Raw genomic sequence first — 24,412 nt, forward strand, 5'->3', positions numbered from 1 at the left:
CCAGCATCAGTACATATTAGGAGTTCAATTGAAGTACAGAATAACAGATCTGAAAACACAATGCTTTTCTGCATAGGAAAAACAATCTGGAAGCAGCAGCCAATTCTTGTTTTGCTCACCAAATGACAATTCTTCCTGTAACGACTTCTTGGTTTTAGTCAGATTTAGTAAACCTCAAAGTCTTGGATTATACAGCAAAATCAAGAATGATTTAGTGAGGCCAAAGAGTATAATTGTTTGGGGGTCCTCTTGGGAATGACATTTGCATGGTGAACAAGAAATGAGCTCTCTAAAGGATAATACACACTCAAATTTGCAAATGCATTCTCATTCAAATATTGCAGTCATTTCTAAGTCATGGTGTAGCTTCTTAGGAATAACTTTAGAATATTTCAAAAATGTCTTTTGAGGAAGGGGTACCTAGAGAATTATTATTATAAAACCCCTTTGTCTTCAGTTTAATCAAGAGCTTCTGCTTCTATAGAGAACAACAATATTATTGTTGTTGTTCAGTCCCTCAGTCATGTTCGACTCTTTGTGACCCCATGGACTGCAGCACACCAGGCTTCCCTGCCCTTCACCATCCCCCAGAGCTTGCTCACTCATCACCACTGAGTTGGTGATACTAATGTCTAAAGTTAAACAAAGTGGAAAACTAACATGTTAACTAATGATTCTAAGATAGGTATTCTCACCTCGTAGTTTCTTATAAATAAAGGCTAGAATTATTTCTGGAAAATTATATTTCTGTTTTCAAATTCACTTAAAGAACAACAATGAGTCATGTTTATACTCAGGAACCTTTCTTGCTCACCTTATTCTGTATTGACTTTGATTCATAAGATTGTCTTGTACAAGAGTCAGAATCTAGGGCAGCTATATTTTGATATATATGTGTTTCCTTATTTTAAAGAAGTTATTTTGTTATATTTGAGACTTGTCCTCATTCAGAAATCCTTAAACTGAAAGTTCATTCTGACATCTTACAATTTAAAGCTTTTTAGGAGTAATTAGAGTCCAAAATCACTGCAGATGGTGACTGCAGCCATGAAATTAAAAGATGCTTACTCTTTGGAAGGAAAGTTGTGACCAACCTAGACAGCATATTAGAAAGCAAAGATATTACTTTGCCAACAAAGGTCCCTCTAGTCAAGGCTATGGTTTTTTCAGTAGTCATGTATGGATGAGAGAGTTGGACTATAAAAAAAGCTGAGAGCCAAAGAATTGATGCTTTTGAACTGTGGTGTTGGAGATGACTCTTGACAATCCCTTGGACTGCAAGGAGATCCAACCAGTCCATCCTAAGGGACATCAGTCCTGAGTGTTCATGGGAAGGACTGATGTTGAAGCTGAAACTCCAGTATTTTGGCCACCTGATGTGAAGAGCTGACTCATTTGAAAAGACCCTGATGTTGGGAAAGATTGAAGGCAGGAGGAGAAGGGGACGACAGAGGATGAGATGGTTGGATGGCATCACCGACTCAATGGACATGAGTTTGTGTAAACTCCAGGAGTTGGTGATGGACAGAGAGGCCTGGTGTGCTGTAGTCCATGGGGTCACAAAGAGTCGGACATGATTGAGAGACTGAACTGAGAGACCGTTTTATTATACTGAAACAACCCACATTTTTCTTAGAAATGCAGAGCCAAATTGTGTGTTGATCATACAGGTGATCAGAATAGAAGTTATGTTTTTAATAGCCATGTATCGAATTCACTTCTGTTCTTAAGAATTTTGAAAAACATAATTTAACATACTAAAATAAATGGCTAGTCTTAGTATATGGCAATATTAAATAATCACACTTCATTTTGATCTATAAAAGCTTTTTTGTACGTATTTTATATGTAAGATCTTTACTGTCAAATTTACTAGATACTTGCAAAACTCTAAATATTTTGAATGAGCTGGCATATGGTCAGAGCTGTTTTCCAGCTCCTTACAAATCTGTCTGTCACTCAGATGAGCTAGCACACTCTTAGGGTGTATGAGTACAAGTCTGGGTAACACATTTTTTTCACAGAATTTCCTCAGTGAAAGCATGAGAGGGCATTGAAAATGTCAAGTAGGCACTTACTGAGAGAGTTTTAAGACTCAGCAGAGACTAGAGGGTGAGAAATAGTTTGTTGCAGAGGAGTTGATCAGAATCACAGATATTAATAGGGATTGTTTTCATGGAAATTATTGAGACCATCTAAGGAGTAGGTAGGATGTGGGACTAAATGATGTAAACAAATGGTAAAAATAACTGCTAAGAGCTGTTAGCTCTCAGTGGAAAAGTAAAACATAAAATAATATGTTTATAATATAACTATATATATGTGCTTACCTATGTGGGTACTAATTTCCAAACCATTAAGTTCCCAAAAAGTTAAAATTAAGCAATAAAGCTATTATTTTGTTTATAAAATGCCAAATAAATTATATAATGCATTTCCCTTGAATTTATTAATTTTGTTATTGTGATTGATAAGTAAAGTGGAAACCTGAGGGTTTTAAGAATTAATGTGTTTTAAAAATAGGATAAATTTGTTTTTTTTCTTTCCCTGGAACATCAATTAAATAATTACAAATAGAAATGTTTTTCTTTTACTGCTTTTAAGTTTCATTTTTATAAATAATGGAATAATAATCATCAGGAAGGTCATGATAAAAGTGTGGAGCCAGTTTCTGTCCCTTGCTTTCTAACTTTCTTATTTCCAATCTCATGTTATAGTGAATAAAACTTTTGCAAATATTATTTGCTTTAATTCAGTTCTTTGGCACATTTTTCTCTCAGCATTTTGAATCTTTCTCCAACTGTTAAGTGTAAATTAACTCACATGAGAAGGAAATTTGCTATTCATAATACAGTCATGCAGAAAATAACCCAGGAGTCTAGAGAAATAGTCTAGAGGAATATACCAGAATATATGCCAAAGGCCTTATTTAGTGAGTACATAAGCTCACATGTGCTGGATTTTATTCTAATGACTACAATATATGTAAGATACATTTGTAAGTATATTCTTTTGGGTTTTAAGAAAAGAAAACTGATAAAATATTGAAATGGTGACAAATCATGTAAAATATTCTTTTTTAATTTAATTTTATTTTTTAAACTTTACAATATTGTATTGGTTCTGCCATACATCAAAATGAATCCACCACAGGTATACACGTGTTCCCCATCCTGAACCCTCCTCCCTCCTCCCTCCCCGTACCATCCCTTTGGGTCATCCCAGTGCACCAGCCCCAAGCATCCAGTATTGTGCATCGAACCTGGACTGGCGACTCGTTTCATATATGATACTATACATATTTCAATGCCATTCTCCCAAATCATCCCACCCTCGCCCTCTCCCACAGAGTCCAAAAGACTGTTCTATACATCTGTGTCTCTTTTGCTGTCTCGTATACAGGGTTATTGTTACCATCTTTCTAAATTCCATATATATGTGTTAGTATACTGTATTGGTGTTTTTCTTTCTGGCTTACTTCACTCTGTATAATAGGCTCCAGTTTCATCCACCTCATTAGAACTGATTCAAATGTATTCTTTTTAATGCCTGAGTAATACTCCGTTGTGTATATGTACCACAGCTTTCTTATCCATTCCTCTGCTGATGGACATCTAGGTTGCTTCCATGTCCTGGCTATTATAATCTTTTTATAAATTTATTTTTATATCTTATTTTACGAGATTGTTGGAACGGAGGAAAGAGAAATGTATTGATATCACAGACTGTAGATTTATCTCTGCATGAAGAACCAGTGGACTGTTACAAATAGTGTCTAAGTCATCACTTATTTCATCCATAAATGTTTCTAGATTAAAATTTCTGTGTTGTCTGACACAGGGAAAGAGGGCTAAGAGCACAGTTTTGCTCCAGCTTCATCACATTTTTTTATTTTCTTTTTTAAGCTTATTGAAGATAATCATAGAACTACAGTATAAAATAGTGAAGACAATAACTTTTAAATGTAAAGAGAACTGTAATGTAATAATTTATAGGCATTTAGAAACAAGTGCTTGTGTGCACGCTTAGTCACTCAGTTGTGTCCAACTTTTTGAAACCCTATCAACTGTAGGATATTTGCAACAGGCTCCTCTGTCCATGGGATTTATGAGGCAAGAAATTTTTAGCCAAAAGATGGCTTCCTTTTAGAGTGAATTATTCAACTATCTCAGAGAATTATAATTTATGTTTTGTGTCCTGGATAGCTTTTATAGTTTTTTTGTTTTTTCTCCTTAGGGATTTCAAGGCAAGACCGGCCCTCCTGGGCCAGGGGGTGTTGTTGGACCACAGGTACGTTCCACTACTTATTTCCTAACAAGATTTATTTTTCTGTTTATATTTTAACTTTTGCTAAGTTGTATGAAATTTATTTTATTTTGAGAATTTTAGTATTAATATATTTTTATATTTTAAATGGTATTTAAATATATGCAATTTGCCTACATCAAATGAACTTCGGAAAACCATTAGTTAGCGAAAGCAAGTTTTCAGTTGCCTGAATGAATAAAAGAGAAAAATAAAATAAATAATGAAAATAAGTCAGAAAGTTCACAATGAAGGTGACACAAAAGCCTGATCATGACATCATTTGCTAAAAACATAAAGATACTTTTAAAATAGATTGACCATTATCTTTTTTCAGAGATATCAGATTCTGAAATGACTTCAGTTTTCTGAGTATAAATTAAATTTACGTGTGTAATATATTAGAAATACAAATCTTCTAACATAATTCTTCTAAAATGTTAAAATTTGTATTATATTACATCTTTCTTAAAATTTCTGTTTTCTTAACAATGATTTCCATCAGTGGTAAAATATGAGTGTGTAATCTTTGAGTGTATACTGATAGAAGTAATGGCAAAGACAAGTAGCTCTTTCAAGAGAGGCGGCAGAGAGAATATCAAAATTTAAGGTAGTACCCTGAGTTATAGTATTAAATACTTGTAGACAATAATTTGTGAGGATAGAAAACAATGTTTTTATTCTGGCATAACATATTGAATGGACAAGACACATTTAGTGTACTCAGCTGGAATTTTACCCCTGCTACTAACAAATTATAGTAAAAGAGCCAGAGCAGTAAAGTGTCTTAATTACTTAATTGCTTTAAAGAGTCTTTTCTCAGCCTATAATTAGTTCTTAATACTTTGATAACTCAAACACACACACACACACACACACACACACACACACACACAAAACACAGAAACAAAATATGTATCTTCTTTCTAGGAATATGTGTGATAGAAGCAAAAATGAAGAATTCTTGGATTGGCTGATCCTTTTAATTTCATAGGTCAATCTTGAACCAAAGAAATTTCTGTTTGCTACTTTATCAAGGAAAAAACAGTGTGCATGATACTCTTTTTGCATACTTCTCAGAGTGTATATGTTGAGCCTTTCTTTTAATTAATTGCCTATCAATTTTAAAAAAGCCTCTAAAATACTTTTGTTTTTCTTTATTCCAAACAACTTCAAAACAATTTTCTGTGATAATTTAACTAAACGAATGATTCCTATTACGTCACTTATGAACAGAAGTAGAATTAGGGCCCCAACTAGAATGTAAACAACTTGGGGTTTAACTGAAATTTTCAGATCCTCACATTTTTGAAAGTTTATCTCTGCCTAATGCAAACATCTGGTTTCTGAAAACTGTGTCCTTTCTTGTCCTCTTACTTTAAGGCATAAAAATAGCAGATGTGTTATGATCATGCATCTTCATTGGATTATTTTTCTTCATTGGTCCTTTAAGAAAATTCAATAGCCTATTTCAGATTTAATCATATTTTCATGTTAGGACATAGGAAGTGATTTAATAGGAGCAATATTGATTGCAATACTTGATATCCACTCCTTTTTTTGTACATTCATGTAAATCACTCCTCATTTTCGTCTTGGTGATAGCCATTACATTGAAATTCTGATTGATGTTTAAGGAAAACTTCCTTTGGGGAGAAATGCTTGCACATTAATGATAAATTGGGGGCTTTCAGCAATACATAATTAAAAGAATTTAAATCTAGATAGGTACACCCAAATTTGGGGTAGATGTGTTGTTTTTTTTTCCTAATCCAAGACCAAAAGGTACGAATCTGTTGCAGTTTTAGAAAAATAAGAGAGAATGATAGCCTATAAGCAATTTAAGTAACACACTGGACTGTTTAACAACATTAGCATCTGGAAAATTTCCCTTTATATCCTTAACTTTATTCTAAGCAGAGATGGAGAGTGACTGGTGACCATTCTCTATTTACACTTGCAAGGTCATTAAAGTCTAGCACCACAGAATGGCGCGACTCAGGGGACACATAAATGACCTGACATTTTTCACTTTGGCATTTGCAGCAGTTTAAGGCAGTGGGCTATTTGTTATAGTCTTTGGCCTGAAGGAATTGCCAACTGAAATCCATGGTTTTCAGGATCCCCCTGAAACATTCTCTAGACTATCAAATCAATGTAGATTTACAATTGGAAGGTCTCCAATCATGGAAATTCTAAGGAGAACCACTTTGGTTGTTTCGGTTCCAGGGAACTTGAGCTTATTATCAAGCAGTGATTCACTGACTAGCTACCAGTGTGGTATTAATAATGCCTCTTTTACTTTTAAATTTATTTGACATCTTATATAAAAAGAGGGAAGGAGATGAAATTATAATGATAAAATGGTTTTTAACAATATTTAGACTGGCTTCACTCTGAAAAAATCTGGTATTAAACAAAGAAAACAGCTCTTTAAATTTCTCTATATATTCCCTTTACGCACTCAGATTTTAATCCAGATTATACATAATCTTTCAGACTTCTATTTTACTTTCAATGCTTTATATGCAATTTTGTAGGACACCATGAAAATAATTTAAAATGATATACCTTTGTGAAAGGGAGTAATATTTGTTATCTTTGCCAAAAAACAACAACAACAACAACAACAATCTGATGAAGTTTGTTTATCTGCTTTAGGGACCAACTGGTGAGACTGGTCCAATAGGTGAACGTGGACATCCTGGCCCTCCTGGCCCTCCTGGGGAGCAAGGTCTTCCTGGTGCTGCAGGAAAAGAAGGTGCAAAGGTACATACACCATGCTGTTGGAATTTTCTTGGCTGAAATCACCCATTTACTTTTTACTATAGTTTCTTATTACTTGTCTATAGATTCTCTAAATATTGGTGTAGTATTTAAATGAATGTCAGAAAGATATCTTAGTAAAATATTCAGTTTATTGTACTTCAAGTCATGACCGAACAAAAATATAAGAACATTTAGCTTCATTGACCATAAAACCACCCATTCATGTACACTCAGCTGTAGATAGTGGTTAGTTCGTTTTAATGTATGTGACATTCCACACACTACTCTCATCATTAAATGGTATTCAAACTTTACTCACACTAGGTTAGAGGTAATTACGGTTTTGTTTTTGGGAGCATGTAAGTTTACTTCCTATGATGGATGTATATTATATTCCTTAGGGTGACCCAGGTCCTCAAGGTGTCTCAGGGAAAGATGGACCAGCAGGACTACGTGGTTTCCCAGGTGAAAGAGGGCTTCCTGGAGCTCAGGTATAATTAACATATTAATGAAACATGTAAATAAGATTGCTTTTTAGAAGCATTCTTTTGGTCTCAACTAAATAAAGATTCATGAGTAATTAAAGGGAAATATGTGAGCATATGCACTGGTTGTGGTAAAACATAGAGCAATAGATTAATGTATTTGTGTCTGGAATCACTTCCTAACATTCTCATTATTTCAGTCATACATCACCTCTTATTTATATTCAATTCATATCAATTCATTTTCTTTGCTTTTCACTTTTCCCAGGGTGCCCCTGGACTGAAAGGAGGAGAAGGTCCCCAGGGCCCACCAGGTCCAGTTGTAAGTATGATTATAAAATAGCCATGCAATCCATAGTTGCAAATTACAGCACTTCTTTGATTACTCTCATGCTGTGATCCCACAGTGTGTGGAAGAGAAAATAAACATATGTCAATCAAATCAGTCAATGCCTGGTCTCTACTAATTGCATGCTCTCATGAGTGCAGAAACAGAAGTGCTTAGATGATTGAAAATATTTATTTTACCACTGCTGTCAGGAGGTGAAAGGAGCTATCTTGCCTCTTGAAATACCTGAGAAAATATATCATAATTTGTCTGATTCTGAGTATTTGAATTTTATTAATGTTTATTTTTAAAAAAACATAAATATGAAAGGTATGTATCCACTTTATTTGTTATCTCGATTGCTTTAGTCATTGTAACCTTATGAAATAATTGGCAAATTTGTAAATATTGGATTTTTATTTTCTTAGGATATGTATCAATCTTCCAGAAAGCATTAAATACAGCCTTTATTTTTTTCCATAAGTTTACCTTCATTCTTATCTGTGAAGTTACCAACAATAGCCAAGCTATCATTTTTAGTGGTTTCTTCTTATTCTCCGTTTTATTTCACCAATCTAAAAGGCTGAAAGTTGCCTAAACTCTCAGCTCCACCTCCAAAATATTTATTTAATTTGTCCCCCTTTCTTCGTTTCCACTACCATCACCTTTGTTCAGACTCTTTCCTTTCTCACCTTGCTTAATAGTGTCTTAACCTACCTCCTGACTCCATTTTTAGTCTCTTCAGTTGGCTTTGCCCACTGATTCTAGAATTATAGGTTAATGTCAGTTGCTTAGTCATGTTCGACTCTTTGCCACCCCATGTACCATACATAACCCACCAGGCTCCTCTGTCCATGGAATACTCTAGGCAAGAGCCTACAGGCTCCTTTGTCCATGGAATTCTCCAGGCAAGAATACTGAAGTGGGTACCCATTCCCTTCTTCAGGGGATCTTCCCAACCCAAGGATTGAACCCGGACTTCCTGCATTGAAAGCAGGTTCTTTACTGTCTGAGCCACCAGGGAATACAGAGTGCCATTTTTCTGCTTATACATATCTCATGGTCCCACACTGTCTTTGGAAACCAAACCCCTCATTATGACCAAGAAGTTTGTTCAAAATTTGATCGCTGTCACTATCTTCTATTTTATTTTCCTGAAAGCCTACATTCTAATTCTACCCTATTTAACGCATTGAACTTCTTGTTTATCATACTAACACAATTTTTACACTTTGCTGAGAATATACTTTTCTTCTTCTAAGAAACCCCATTTTTCCTATCTCTATTTGAAAAAAAAAATCCTACTCATCTATAGAGATCAAGTTTAAACATTAAATCTCCATAAGGTCATCTTTGGACAGTTTGCCTCCATTTCATATATTAGTGAAATCTCTTCACCCTTTGTTCTCTTTGTTATGATTTATATTTTAGAAATTGCATTGGAATATGTTTGGTTATCTCTTTCATTAAGACTGTAAGTTCCTTGAATTAATTTGGTTCCATTCACAGCACAGTGTTGTCAATATAATCATTCCATATCTCCATATTTAAATTTATCATACATCCTGATATTGGAGTTAAGTGTGTACAACATAAATAATACTAAGAAAATAACAATATAATCTTTGGCAGATTGATTAACATTATATTTAATCTGAGATCATACAAATGTCATAGTACAATGATTATGGTGGTATGGATATCTGATAAAGATTTTTTAAAAAGAAAAATAATATTTGATATTCATAAAAATATAGAACATTTTAAGATATCCTGATCAGTTAGTGGTGGTAGCACTAGTGGGAAAAATAGTTGAATTGGACAGAAGTGCTTAAATTTGAGCATAGATGTTTATATGCATGGCTCAGTTGTGTCTGACTCTTTGTGACCCTGCGAACTGTAGTCCACTGAGCTCCTCTGTACATGATATTATCCCAGCAAGAATACTGGAATGTGTTGCCATTTTCTCCTCCACAGTATCTTCCAGACGCAGGGATCAAACCCACATTTCGGTGACTCCTGCATTGGCAGGTGGATTCTTTATCACTAAACCAACTGAAAGCCACTTTGAGCATAGGTAGAGCCTTCAAAATTTTCAGTGCAATGCAATCTATTTACCCAGAACTTTAGATTCTAAAGTGAATTTTATTTTGTAATATGGATTCATTTTTTTTTTTAAGATCAATGGTGATGCATCTGTGAAACCTGAATCATGAGTAGAGCATTTAAGTTGTTTTAAGTTATTTTTAGGACTCAAGCAAACAATGTTATCCCAGTTCTTTGGACAGTTGAAATTAATATATTTATGAGGTACATAATACGACCAGGAGATAGAGATATAATTTAACAGGATATAAATTGATTATCTGGTTACATCTGAAAGAACATAGTAAATATGATTTTTAAAAGATCTAATATTTATTCATTTAGCATCAAGAACTGTTTATTTGGCGATTTCTACATACTTCCTAGTGTACAATTAAGCTGCACAGAATATACACCTTTAAGAGACTTAAAACTAAATAAAACTATGAGTCAGCCAGTGATTAAATGCCTAATGATATACAAACAACAAATATTAATTATTCAAGGGCAGGGGAAGAGAAATCAGTCGAGTGTCAGGCAGGAAGTGGTCCTTGAATTTGACTTCACAGAGTATAGAAGATTACAAAACTATGTAAGATCAAGAGAATGATATCAGGAAAGGAATAAGGTGTTTAGGGAACATCTGGTCTTACCAAAGTGGGCATCTTAGACAAGGACTAAAGTGTGATGAATTATTTCTAGGATGCAGGTGCTCTGCTACATACTTTCATAATGTAATGCAGAAATATATGTCATATGATTACTGAAGCTCTAAAATGCCAAACCGAAATAATTTGAAGATCTGGAGTTTTTCGAGTAAGTGGATTATGAAAACTACAATAAAGTGTTTTGGAGTAAAAAAATTTAATCAAGTTTTAAGGGAAAAGTTGTCATTAGTGTATAATATATATAACAAAGAGGAGAGAGACTTGTTGAGCATAAAATTTCAGTGATCAATGTCATGATAAAAGAGTGAACCAATATAAGGCAGTAGGAAGTCAGTGGCCCAGGATGAAAGTGAAAGTGAAAGTGAAGTCACTCAGTCCTGTCCGACTCTTTGGGACTCCGTGGACTGTAGCCCACCAGGCTCCTGTGTCCACGGGATTTCCCAGACAACAATACTGGAGTGGGTTGCCATTTCCTTCTCCAGGGGATCTTCCCGACCCAGAGATTGAACCTAGGTCTCCAGCATTGCAGGCAGACGCTTTAGTAGGATTTATTACTAAGACTGAATATGGGTAGTGAGGAAGATGAAAACAGAATGATGACTTCAAGCTTGTGTCCTTGTGGGAGTGACACTTTAGTGATGACTTGGTTAATTTCATCTGGTCAGGAACAACAAACACTAAACTCTCACATAAAAGCTCAAAGCCTCTTAGTAGTAACAAAAGATTTTAAAACGCTTTTATACTTTGCTGATAGAAATGCTCTACAAATGCTGACTGTGAGTTTATTTATTTGGAATTAAAATCTATTCTTACAATAAAATAACATATCCAAGTCTATAGGCATCAACAAATTAAAAGTCTTCTTCAAAGTTGGAAAAGGAACCACTAAAAGGAAAGATATCCACATTGATTATGCTTTATGCTATTGTAATTTCTATAAAATGTTGTAAAGAGATCCATGATGAGGTTCCTACTCCATGAAATAAAAGTGAAGTGAGGGGACTTTCCTGGTGGCTCATATGGTAAAGAATCTGCTTGGCAATGCAGGAGATGTGGGCTCAGTCCCTCAGTTGGGAAGATCCCCTGGAGAAGGAAATGTGCGACCCCAGAGACAGCAGCCCACCAGGCTCCCCCGTCCCCGGGATTCTCCAGGCAAGAACACTGGAGTGGGTTGCCATTTCCTTCTCCAATGCATGAAAGTGGAAAGTGAAAATGAAGTCGCTCAGTTGTGTCCAACTCCTAGCGACCCCATGGACTGCAGCCTACCAGGCTGCTCTGTCCATGGGATTTGCCAGGCAAGAATACTGGAGTAGGTTGCCATTGCCTTCTCCATTCTACTCCTACTCCATAGCAAATGCTAAACAAGCCATAGTTTATTCCATTTAAATCAAGTACACGTATGTGAGGTTTGATTTTGAATTTTTTTATTTCAAATTACCAAGATTTAGACCAAAAATTTTTGATTCTCTAGATGAAAACTATAATTTATTCAGAAAATTTGTTCATGGTAATTCTTATTTTTTTTAGAAGATATATGGTATCATCTTGCTTAGTTCAGTCACTCAGTCTTGTCTGACTCTTTGCTACCCCATGGACTGCAGCATGCCAGGCTTCCCTGTCCATCACCAACTCCCAGAGCTTACTCAAACTCATGTCCATTGAGTTAGTGATACTGACATCTCATCCTCTGTTATCCCGTTCACCTACTGCCTTCAATCTTTCCCAGCATCAGGGTCTTTTCCAATGAGTTAGTTCTTTGCAACAGGTGGCCAAAGTATTGGAGTTTCAGCTTCAGCATCAATCCTTCCAATGAATATTCAGGACTGATTTCCTTTAGGATGGACTGGTTGGATCTCCTCGCAGTCCAAGGGACTCCCAAGAGTCTTCTCCAACACCACAATTCCAAAGCATCAATTCTTCGGCTCTCAGCTTTCTTTCTAGTCCAACTTTCACATCCTTACATGACTACTGGAAACACCAGAGCTTTGACTAGATGGACCTTCGTTGGCAAAGTAAGGTCTCTGCTTTTTAATATGCTGTCTAGATTGGTCATAGCTTTTCTTCCAAGCAGCAAGTGTTTTTAATTTCATGGCTGCAGTCACCATCTACAGTAATTTTGGAACCCCCAAAAATAAAGTCTCCCACTGCTTCCATTGTTTCCCCATCTATTTGCCATGAACTGATGGGACTGAACGCCATGATCTTAGTTTTCTGAATGTTGAGTTTTAAGCCAACTTTTTCACTTTCCTCTTTCACCTTCATCAAGACGCTCTTTAGTTCTTCACTTTCTGCCATAAGGGTGGTGTCATCTGCATATCTGAGGTTATTGATATTTCTCCCAGCAACCTTGATTTCAGCTTATACTTCATCCAGCCCGATATTTCGCATGATATACTCTGCATATAAGTTAAACAATCAGGGTGACAGTATACAGCCTTGACACACTCCTTTCCCAATTTGGAACCAGTCTGTTGTTCCATGTCCAGTTCTAACTAGACAAGACCTATTACACTGACCTCATAAACCATCCATGGATCGTAATCTACATTTAGGAAAAGCATAGTCTCTAAACTAGGTCTCTAGTATGAATTTTTAGATTACTAATATTGATAGTCCTACTTTTTGCCAATAAAAAGTTACTTGTTTATTTTTCTTACCTACATTTCTTTTTTTTTTAACTTTTCCTATTTATATTATCTTTTAGTTGTGTCTTCCTTGTAAGCTGCTGTAAATCTTTTCCTATGAAAAACTGTAATTAAATAATGAATATGCCATTCAATCTATTAAGCTGAAGTTTTACAGATTCATTAAATGGACATTTCCTGCATAGAGCTTATGGTTTACTGAAGAAGATGGGTGTGAAATAGATAAAACAACATAGTAAATAATGAGTAATCTATTAAAAGAACAAAGAAAAGAAGGTAAAAACAATGATTTTTCCCTAAAGGAATTATGTTAGAGTTCAAAATACAAATAAAAATCAGTTTTGTCTATGAAAAGCAAGTTTGTTTATGAGTTTGACTTAGTCTTGAAGTGTTCAATACTATTTTAGTCCTCTTAGCAAAAAATTGGTATTTCATCATCAAAGTTCTCTGAAGATCTAGCTACTAGGAGTGTATGCATATTGAGAAGCAGGTTTTAGTGCTCCTGCTCAAGACGGACAAAATTATCCCAATGGGATACTGTTCCTTTGGGCTTCTAAAGTCTGGCCTAAACCAAATGCTCTCTGTATGCATGATGATATACACAATAGCTGGTAATAGATGCCCGTCAAAGGAGGGCATGTTTTCTCCTCTCAAGGGGTTTACTGACTAAATGGATGTCTTGATGCACACAGAAGGCAGGAAGAAGCAAGAGGCTGAACAGCAAGAGAGGAAGGCAGCACAGCATTTTTCTCATATGTTAAACACAGACTGAGTAAACATTTTATATTTATGTTAACATACAGTATATACAAATAGATTATGCAAACAAGCTCTCAGATTGCATTTACCACTGATATATTTCATAAAACAAATTAAGGAAAATGTATTCCCTAAATAATCTCTCCCTCATATTTTTATTTCTCTGATAAGAAAAACCCCTCAAGGACTTTCCTGGCGGTCCAGTGAATAAGACTCTGATCTGCCAATGCTGGGGGCACAAGTTTGATCCCTGGTCAGGGAACTAAGATTCCATGTGCCACGTGGCATGGCCAGAAGATGAAAATAATAATAATTTTTTTTTAAAAAAACCCTCATTGCAAACATTTATTTCTCTAAAAATGAGGAGAATTTAAAAAATATATAATAGTGTGCTATTAAAAGCCCTTTATCCTTACAAGAACATTTCTCACTCTCACCCCTACCTCTTAGAAAAGTGGGAATTAATATGGAGAATGTGTATGAGAGGGGCCAGATACATAGCTGCTAGAAAGTAAATATCCAAGATTTCACAACTGTGCAATGTTATCAGTCTTTGTCTCTTTTCTGTGACTTCTATTTCATAACTGTCCTCTGACGATTGTCTCTTTTTCTCTCTATGTGCTATTATTTCTTCCTGTTATTGTCTCTTCTTTAGAATTGTATATGCCCTTCTTATCATAATTCCTATTCTAATTTTTCCCCACCTCCTATTCCAGAGAACCTTCTTCTTTACTGGCATTTTACTTATTCCTCAAACAAGGAGCTAGACAAGTTTTTAGAAGGATTTCGCTTACTAACTGGGTCACATGTTATTCTTTTGAAAGATGAAGTACACTTTCTATACTGGGATCCACTTAGACCATAGGTGGCATACAATCAGGATTAATCAGGTAGAGAGGTGGTTGTGGGATCAGTGACTGAAGACTGAGACATTGTAAGACTTTCACTTAGTCATTCAGTACTTATGTTTTAAATTCTAGTAATGCTTGATATTTTATCTGAATTTTCAGCTTCAGTCAGTTAAGTTCAGTCTATCAGTCATGTCCAACTCTTTGCTACCCTATGGACTGCAGCACACCAGGCTTCCCTGTCCATCACCAACTCCTGGAGTTTACTCAAACTCATGTCCATTGAGTTGGTGATGGCATCCGACCATCTCATCCTCTGTCGTCCCCTTCTGCCTTCAATCTTGCCCAGCATCAGGATCTTATACAATGAGTCAGTTCTTCCCATCAGGTGGCCAAAGTATTGGAGTTTCAGCTTCAGCATCAGTCATTCCAATGAATATTCAGGACTGATTTCCTTTAGGATAGACTGGTTGGATCTCCTTGCAGCCCAAGGGACTCTCAGGAGTCTTCTCCAATACCACAGTTCAAAAGCATCAATTTTCAGCTTATCTGATCTCAAATTCATGTAATCTGGAGAGTGAGAATTACCTCAAACTAGTTTTGCCATGAAGACTAACTTGGCTTTAAAAAGAGAGTCCTAGATTTTTTCTTATTTTGCTTCGTACTTGTGTAACTAGCTGTGTTCCTAAGAACTTGTATTTGTGCTTTTTTTTTTTTTTTCCCTTCTCTCTAGTGGGCTGCCTTTTAACTGAATGCAGATGAGATGATTTCTCTGATTACCTTTTTTTTTTTACAAATGCTTCTCAGAATGTGAAACACCTAGTGAACATAACAGAAAGTATTTGTCTGGTGTTCTCCTGTGTGTGAAGAGTTAGAAAAATAATCACTATTCTCACTGCTCCAAGGAAATAAGCTGATGCTGTTGACTTTGTTTTATTACCATTGCAAAGTTTAGGGAAAAGGACTTCAGAAGACGATAAAGCTAACACAAACTTAAAGAAAGGTCACTGATTAGAAAAATGTAAATTCCTCTGTCTTTAAAAAATAGGCAAATGTCCAATCTTCAGTTAGTGCTTGCTATGTAGTATTAAAATAACAGAATATACTTAATGATATTATGGCCATCATAATTTTTGTAATTCCTTACACACCTTTGCTGTTGTGTAACACACTTCAGTTGTGTCTGGCTCTGTGACCCTATGGAGCCTGCCAGCTCCTCTGTCCATGGGATATTCCAGGCAGAAATAGTGGAGTGGGTTGCCATTTCCTTCTCCAGGGGATCTTTCCTACCCAGAGATGGAACCCGCGTCTCTTAAGTGTCCTGCATTGGCCCAGGGGTTGGTTGCCACTAGTGCCGTCTGGGAAGCTTTTAATTTATCTTGTGTCCATTGCAATTTAAATTGAGGAAATATTTTTATAGCTTGTAGCCTCTTTTTCTCTCTAGTTAAGCAGTTTTGATGGGACAGTATCACTGCTATATTGTTGAGTACGTAAACAAAAAGTTAAATTACGATTAAAAATACTATTTTGTGGGAAAAGTTCTGCTCTTAACGGTGTGGTCTTAGATATATTGCATATCAATTTTTATCTTAATTTTCTCTTTTATAAAATTTCACTTCTACAATCATTTGAGATTGCATATCTACTTTTGGATTAAAGCTGTTCATGTACAGTACTCCAACATCTGTTGCATTCCAAGTTTAAGACAGACTTTAGATGTATCAATACATTAATACTAGAAAAAAAAAGAGGGCAATTTATTGTTGTTTCCATTTTATTGGGAGAAAATTGAGCCAAATAGAAGTTAATCAGTTTGTTCAAGCTGGGAAAACCAGTGGTTTCAGTGCTAAAAAGGAAAAGATCACATACACAGTTGACACCATTACTTAGGGCTTGCTATGTGCCAGTCAGAACTTGAAGGGCTGTAGATCAATATAAAAAACAAGCAAAACTGTTACCTTTGGGAGACTATCATTATCCATTTAAACTATGCTTAAACTCAAAGTATTCCTCTTAGATGTAATTGTTCATTTATCTGACAAATATAAAGCCCTCTGTTCTTCACTATAGCCAGTTATAGAGCAATGCAATAAATTCTGTAGCTGTAAATGTCTACACTTTATGGAAAAATTGCATTTACACTGTGAGTTTCTTAAGGGCTGATACCTGCCATAATACATTTTGTATCCTATCTGAGTCACAAGAGAGTACAGTCTCTCTATATTTTTGTTAAATGTGTAAATGGTTCTCTTTTTGATAGTGGGTTTAAATTTTCATTTTTAATGAACTTTCATAAGTGATTCAACTGGGATTAAAGGATTCATAAGACTTATTCTTTTAAAAACTGACCTGGGAATATTTAAATAAGATCTGTAACTTTGTAATAGCATGTGTTTAATCAGTAGGCATCATCAGAGATTTTCACTTTTCCATTTATAGATATGTAATATAAAATCATTGCAGAATATGCTGTTATCAAAAATATCTAGACATAGTATGTTTGAAATAACTAATGGGAAAGAAATTGCAATTGTACCTTAGGGCAAAAATATTCATTGGAAATGTCTCTTCTTGTTTTAATCCACTGTTTCATAGTTAATGAGCTGTGACAAGATTGTAAGCAATTTTTTTTAACTTCAAGGAAGCAAAGTGTTTTTATTGTTAATCTTAATGCAGGTTTCACAAGCAAGATGGCAATCTGAAATTTAATATTAGGAATGCTTCAGGGAGTAATTAAAATAGTTAAGTTTGCAATAAAGATAGTATATTATATCTACCAACTATACATATTATCAATGATTCAAATTAGCATTGTTTCTCTGCTTGATATATGTGAAAATATTTATTTGATTATTTTTGGATATTAAATATACTTCACTATAAAATTAACAAGCATTCTTTTCTTAAGTAAAAGCTGTGAGTTATTTTCATGTGTCAATTATAATGTGTCTTGTTAAGATAATACATATTTCTCAATTATATACCACATCCTCTGTGGAAAGTATATATTCAATTGATATTCATCTGCAAATTTAGTAAATTTCTACTGACTACCCATGAGTTTATTTAGAAAATAAATTTTTTAACATATCCATAATTTATAAAAGACCAGTGCATATATCTAATTGTGTAATTATGTTCTTAAGTATATTATTATTTATAATTATGTAATACAGTTATTATTTTAAGCTTCGGAAATATTCATGATGAAATCAAATCATGAGTATTTACAGGACAAAATTCAGTTACAAATGCTGTATTAATGCCTTCAGAAAATAATAGTAGAAAACCCAGGGTACAATGGTAACTGTGTAAGGAATATTTAGAATGATGTCTCATGATTTAAATTCTCAGAATAATACAACTTTGGAGAGAGGAGGTTGTCATCCTGAGCATAAAGAGTGGTTGGAATTTTAACAGTACAGGAAAAGACCAAGGACTGTCCAAAGTAGAAGATAAATAAGACCAAACAATCAGATGTATAAATGGGTGCATCGTCTTAGAGGGATAATGAGAGATTTAGTATTTTCACATAGAAACAATTTTCACATAACAATCTATAATGTAAAGTAAAACAAAATTTCTTGAGTGTGATTATATTAATATTTTTCTGAGAAAATAAAGGATAAATATGTTCTCAAAAAATGCAAGAACTCAAACTATTTAGACTTCTGTATATTTGTTGTTGTTCAGTTGCTAAGTCTTGTCTAACTCTTTTTGACCCCAAGGATTGCAGCATGCTAGGCTTCCCTGTACCTCACTCTCTCGTGGAGTTTGCTCAAATTCATGTCCATTGTGTCAGTGATACTATCTAACCATCTCATCCTCTACCACCCTCTTCTCCTTTTGCCTTCAGTCTTTCTCAATATGAGGGTCTTTTCCAGTGAGTCAGCTCTTCACATCAGGTGACCAAAGTATTGGAACTTCAGCTTCAGCATCGGTCTTTCCAGTGAATATTCAGGGCCGGTTTCCTTTAGGATTGATTGGTTTGATCTCCTTGCAGTCCAAGGGTCTCTCAAGAGTCTTCCCCACCACCACAGTTTGAAGCCATCAATTCTTCAGCACTCAGCCTTCTTTATGGTCCAACTCTCACATTCGTTCTTGACTACTGGAAAAACCATAGCTTTGGCTATGGACCTTTTTCATCAAAGTGATGTCTTTGCTTTTTAATATGCTGTCTAGGTTTGTCATAGCTTTCCTTCCAAGCAGCAAGCATCTTTTAATTTCATGACTGCAGTTACTGCCCGTAGTTACTTTGGAGCCCAACAAAATAAAATCTGTCATTGCTTTCATTTTGTCCCCTTCGATTTGCCATGAAGTGATGGAACCAGATGCCATGATCTTAGTTTTTTGAATGTTGACTTTTAAGCCAGCTTTTTCACTCTCCTCTTTCACTGATTTCACATATTTCTACATATAAGAAAGAGAAAATCAGAGCTGGAAGGTAATGAAAAAGTCCTATTTTGTCACATGTGTTAAATAGTTCTCAAAACTAAAAATAATTCTTCATTGTAAAAATTAAAATAAAATGATAAACAATAGTGACAAAGGGCAAAAATTCTATTGAGTTTTATATAGCACAGTTCAAATGAACTGTATAACTATTTTGACAAAGGCAATAAGCATTGCCATTAATTCTTTCTCATTTTAGAAAGTATTCAACCGACATGAACTTATTCTGGTACAAGTGGCTTTAATTGGCCTCTATTTCTTATACTTATTAAAGTTTAGCATAATATGCGTGAATTATAGTGGTACAAGCAATTAGGAATTTTTTCTTCACCACTATGAAGTACTCTGTATTGCAGGAAGAAACTGAAACAGGGCACATGAGTGAGACCCTGAGCCTTACAGCCTTTACCTGGGAAATAAACAAGTTGCACAGGAGTTAAATTATATTGCACATGTAAAGTACTTAATCCAGTAAGTGTGTAGTAGGGTCATTAGTTGGAAAATAATAAATTCTCTTAAAATACACATCTGCTTTCTAGTGAATCTCTTCTTTTATCATTTTGGTCTCATAGCTGTCAATCTCAACACAGTTTAAAGTGATGTCTTCCTCAGGTAGTCTTTGAAAAGCTGGGATTTAAATTTAAAAACAGGATCAAAGAGAAAGATTTCATGGCCTGGGAAGTTAAAATGTATCTCTTTACAATTTGTATCATCAATTGCAAATGAAATATCCCAGCACTTAAATTGGATACTTAGTTTAGATTGATAACTCTAATAGGTAATAATGCTTATGTGAGATTTTATAGGTAAAATGTTAAAAATGCAATACAGCCACCTTATATGCACATTGATCCTCAAGAAATTAGATTTTCAGATAAGTAAAGACTAATCTTGAAGGATGACAGTGTTTCCTGGAATGAAAAAGAATCACTCTAGTCACACGTATATTGTCTTCTGTTTGCGTGTGTGTGTGTGTGTGTGCTCAGTTGCATCTGACTCTGACCCCATGGACTGTAGCCCACGAGGCTCCTCTGTCCATGCGATTCTCCAGGCAAGAATTCTGGAGTGTGGGTTGCCATTTCCTCCTCCAGGGGATCTTCACAACCTAAGGATCAAACCCGCATCTCTTGCATCTCCTACAATGGCAGGCAGATTATTTACTACTTTGCCACTTGTGACCTTTCTGTTTACACTTTTACCAAAAAAGACTACTTTCATTGCTGAAATTTTTATTCCTCTCTTTTCTGTAATTCAGGGCACACCTTTGTGTTTCTCTCAGTTTCAGTGTCCTTGCTCTTCTTTTTCTCCTTGTCTTCCTGCTCCTTTCTCTGTCGCACATTGTTCATTTTATCATCTCCCCTACCCTTCTCCTCTTCCTCCACTTTTCCTCTGTGACGTCTCTGTCACTTATAAGACTGATCTTTGCATTCCTTTCACTTTTAGGACTGTACCTGTTAAATGTACTCAGACGATTCTCCTTTTTATTTTCTGCACTGGCCTCTGGTATCATTCACCCAAAGTCTTGCCACCTGGTTAACAGTCACACTGCTTGTGGTTGACTCTTTTACATAAACTATTTTAATATTATTAAATTAAAAATAACATTTTGACAGAGGGCAGATGCTTTTTATTTAAAAAAATACTAAATAAAATTTTCCTTTGCAATTGTTTTTCTTTCATGTTTGATTAATGTGATTGATAAAAATAAAATTTTCACATAACTTAATTATTATCCATCTGCACAGCAATTCCTGAGTTTGTTTTTAAAATGTATACTTATTATAACTCAAAAATGTCACTTGTTTATATCAAGTTCAAATTCCATGATTTTTTAACTATACTTTTAGTGAAGTTTCTCAAATGATTTCTATCTCCTAAGTTTAAAATATCCTATAATAAAACAACCATAACAGTGGTCCAGTTAGTCTTAAAGAAAATGAGACAACATTAGTTTTCTAGTGTTACTCTTAAGTTGTTCCCAATAATCTAAAATTTGTATCATTTCTATTCATTTTAATTGCTTTAATTTTCAGATACCTCACAAAATAAAAAGAGTACTCTATGTAGCTTGTGTATGTAGCCAAAAAAATGTCAAGAAATTACATAATAAATAGTCTTGTCAGTTCAGTTCTGTTTAGTTCAGTCGCTCGGTTGTGTCCGACTCTTTGCCACCCATGGGGTGGATTGCAACACACCAGGCTTCCCTGTCCATTTTCGAACTTCAGGCGCTTACTCAAACTCATGTCCATTGAATTGGTGATAGCATCCAACTATCTCATCCTCTGTCGTCTCCTCCTCCTGCCTTCGATCTTTCCCAGCATCAGGGTCTTTTCCAGTGGGTCAGTTCTTCACACCAGGTGGCCAAAGTATTGGAGTTTCAGCTTTAGCGTCAGTCCTTCCAATGGATATTCAGTCCATTCTCCTTTAGAATGGACTGGTTGGATCTCCTTGCAGTCCAAGGGACTCTCAAGAGTCTTCTCCGACACTACAGTTCAAAGCATCAATTCTTCGGTGCTCAGCTTTCTTTACAGTCCAAGTTTCACATCCATACATGACTACTGGAACAACCAGAGCTTGACTAGACAGACCTTTGCTGGCAAAGTAATGTATCTGCTTTTTAACACGCTGTCTAGGTTGGTCATAGCTTTTCTTCCAAGGAGCAAGTGTCTTTTAATTTCATGGCTGCAATCACCATCTGCAGTGATTTTGGAGCCTCTCCCCCAAAAAGTCTCTCACTGTTTCCATTGTTTCCCCATCTATTTGACATGAAGTGATGAAACCAGATGCCATGGTCTTAGTTTTATGAATGTTGAGCTTTAAGCCAACTTTTTCACTCTCCTCTTTCACTTTCATCAAGAGGCTCTTTAGTTCTTCTTCAGTTTCTGCCAGAAGGGTGGTGTCATCTGCATATCTGAGGTTATTGATATTTCTCCCTGCAATCTTGATTCCAGCTTGTGCTTCATCCAGCCTGACATTTCGCATGATGTACTCTGCATGTAAGTTAAATAAGCAGGGTGATGTATATTATAAGACAGAAATAGTTTGTAATCCTCTGCAATCAAGGAATAGTTCAATAAAATGGAATAGGTGCTACATTTAGAGAAATTCCAATTTGATAGCCCCTGAGAGTTGTTAATGTCTTCATTTCCGAGAAGCAATGGGTGGCTTTGTGAAGTAAAGCCCAGGGAAGAGTCCTTGGTCAGGGTTGCTCTTGACTAGTTCCCTGATTATGGGAAGGACACTTAACTTCTTATGTTTTTCATTTTTTAAGACTGCTATTCTATTCCTGGGCTTCCCTGATAGTTAAGTTGGTAAAGAATCTGCCTGCAGTGCAAGCAGACCCCGGTTTGATTCCCGGGTTGGGAAAATGCTACAGCTGCACCAAAAGCTCCACAGAATCTTTCTGGGAGTAAAGTGACAAATAAATGTTAAACTGACTTTTAAATTGTAAAGTACTATGTTAACACAAGTTGTCATTATCACTGTTTTTGTGTTCATATATAATTAGTGTCCTAGCTAATAAAAATAGAACAAAGTCAGTAATTCATATTTGTAAAATAAAATTATTTCTAATTACATAGGCAGAATAATATTAGTTAAAAATGTGAAAGTACTGCATTTTCCAGCTTTTAAAATCATTTGAGTTTTAAAATGATGATATTTTCTAGACTTCTTAATTATTAAGGGAATCTGCTAAAAATCATATTTTCTAATATTTCACATTTAGTTCCTCCTGAATTAAAAGAATAAATTATAACTTAGCCACACATCTAGGAATTTAATCCAAAGACATTATTTTTGTTATCTTTCATTAAATAAAATTGAAGATGGTAAAGGGTTAACTTTGAGCTTTATATGACTTAGTAGATCTATGTTTGCATTTCCTTTTTTTTTTTGCTTTAAATAACACTTTTTAAAAATTTTTCATAAGATAATTACCATGAAGGCAGTATCCACACTTTCTAAAATTTTACATATTAAGTATTCTTAAAGCAAAATAACTTAAAGCATATGGCATCTATTTTGAAATTCAAATGGGCATATCTACTCAAATGTGAATTATCTGTCTAGTGTTCATAATAAAACCAAATGATCCCTATAGGACTCTAAGATAAATTTAAGGACTTATTTTCTTGGAAAAAGTCCAAACTCTGGGATAGTGATTATTAAACTTTATTATGTAAAACATTATATTTGTACATTAATGCAATGACAATTTCTGAACTTATTTTTAAGACTTAGAAATTGTGATTGAGCGAGTTTAAGGTGAAGTACAGAAATCATTTTGAAAATGGTGGTCTTAGACAGTGTAACCTGCAATTCATGATAATACAGGGAGAAAATTGTATAGTAAGGTACTGTTGCATTTATGTCTTATAAAGCATTGTGAACCATTATGAACACTTAAATGAAAAAGAAAATGTCTGTAAAATGTTAAAGATATATTATTTTGAAATAGTTTTCTTCTTATCAGTATTTCTTAACTTTAATATCTGTGCTTAATATTGGGGCTAGAATTTAATCTTTTAAATTGTGAGTATTATTCTGAGATTTTAAAATTATCTGAAAGTGACTTTTATGTTATACAAACTATAAGATGTCAATACTGAATAGTGATTCTTAAGTATCTCTTTTTCCATCTTTAATAACAAAATACCTTTCCCCCTATATTAGGGCTCACCAGGAGAACGTGGATCAGCAGGAACAGCTGGCCCAATTGGTTTGCCAGGGCGGCCAGGACCCCAGGGTCCCCCTGGTCCAGCTGGAGAGAAAGGTGCTCCAGTAAGTAATTTCAAGGAGGAAATATATTATACTGCCACCTGCACAAGTTATTACTTTTTATTCAAGGATATTAGCTCTTCATACTCCACTGCATTCTTTCTGCGTATGTGCCTGCCATGTAAACATACTTCTTTTTGTATTTATAATACAGAAAACTTCAAATTCAATTAAGTAAGATGACATTTTCCACACTTTATGAAGCCCTAATGCCTGTGAGGGAATTGGATATTATTAATGTAAAAGCTTCTGATTTTGCTCCTTTTAAAAGTCCTTTTAAAATTGGACT

The 24,412-nt window shown here is 34.9% G+C and overlaps 1 protein-coding gene across 3 annotated transcripts in view; it reads left to right on the top strand.

Annotated features, from left to right (window-relative positions):
- Window positions 1–24,412, top strand: part of COL11A1 (collagen type XI alpha 1 chain) — a 224,976-nt gene that overhangs the window by 139,977 nt on the left and 60,587 nt on the right. For all 3 annotated transcript variants that reach the window (XM_044944634.1, XM_025288198.2, XM_044944633.1), the window contains exons 38-42: window positions 4,237–4,290; window positions 6,967–7,074; window positions 7,476–7,565; window positions 7,828–7,881; window positions 24,019–24,126. In XM_044944634.1, the coding sequence (XP_044800569.1) occupies window positions 4,237–4,290; window positions 6,967–7,074; window positions 7,476–7,565; window positions 7,828–7,881; window positions 24,019–24,126 (414 nt within the window). The remainder of the gene's footprint in view (window positions 1–4,236; window positions 4,291–6,966; window positions 7,075–7,475; window positions 7,566–7,827; window positions 7,882–24,018; window positions 24,127–24,412) is intronic.

Source organism: Bubalus bubalis, chromosome 6 (genome assembly GCF_019923935.1).
Source record: "Bubalus bubalis isolate 160015118507 breed Murrah chromosome 6, NDDB_SH_1, whole genome shotgun sequence".
Classification (NCBI taxonomy): domain Eukaryota; kingdom Metazoa; phylum Chordata; class Mammalia; order Artiodactyla; family Bovidae; genus Bubalus; species Bubalus bubalis.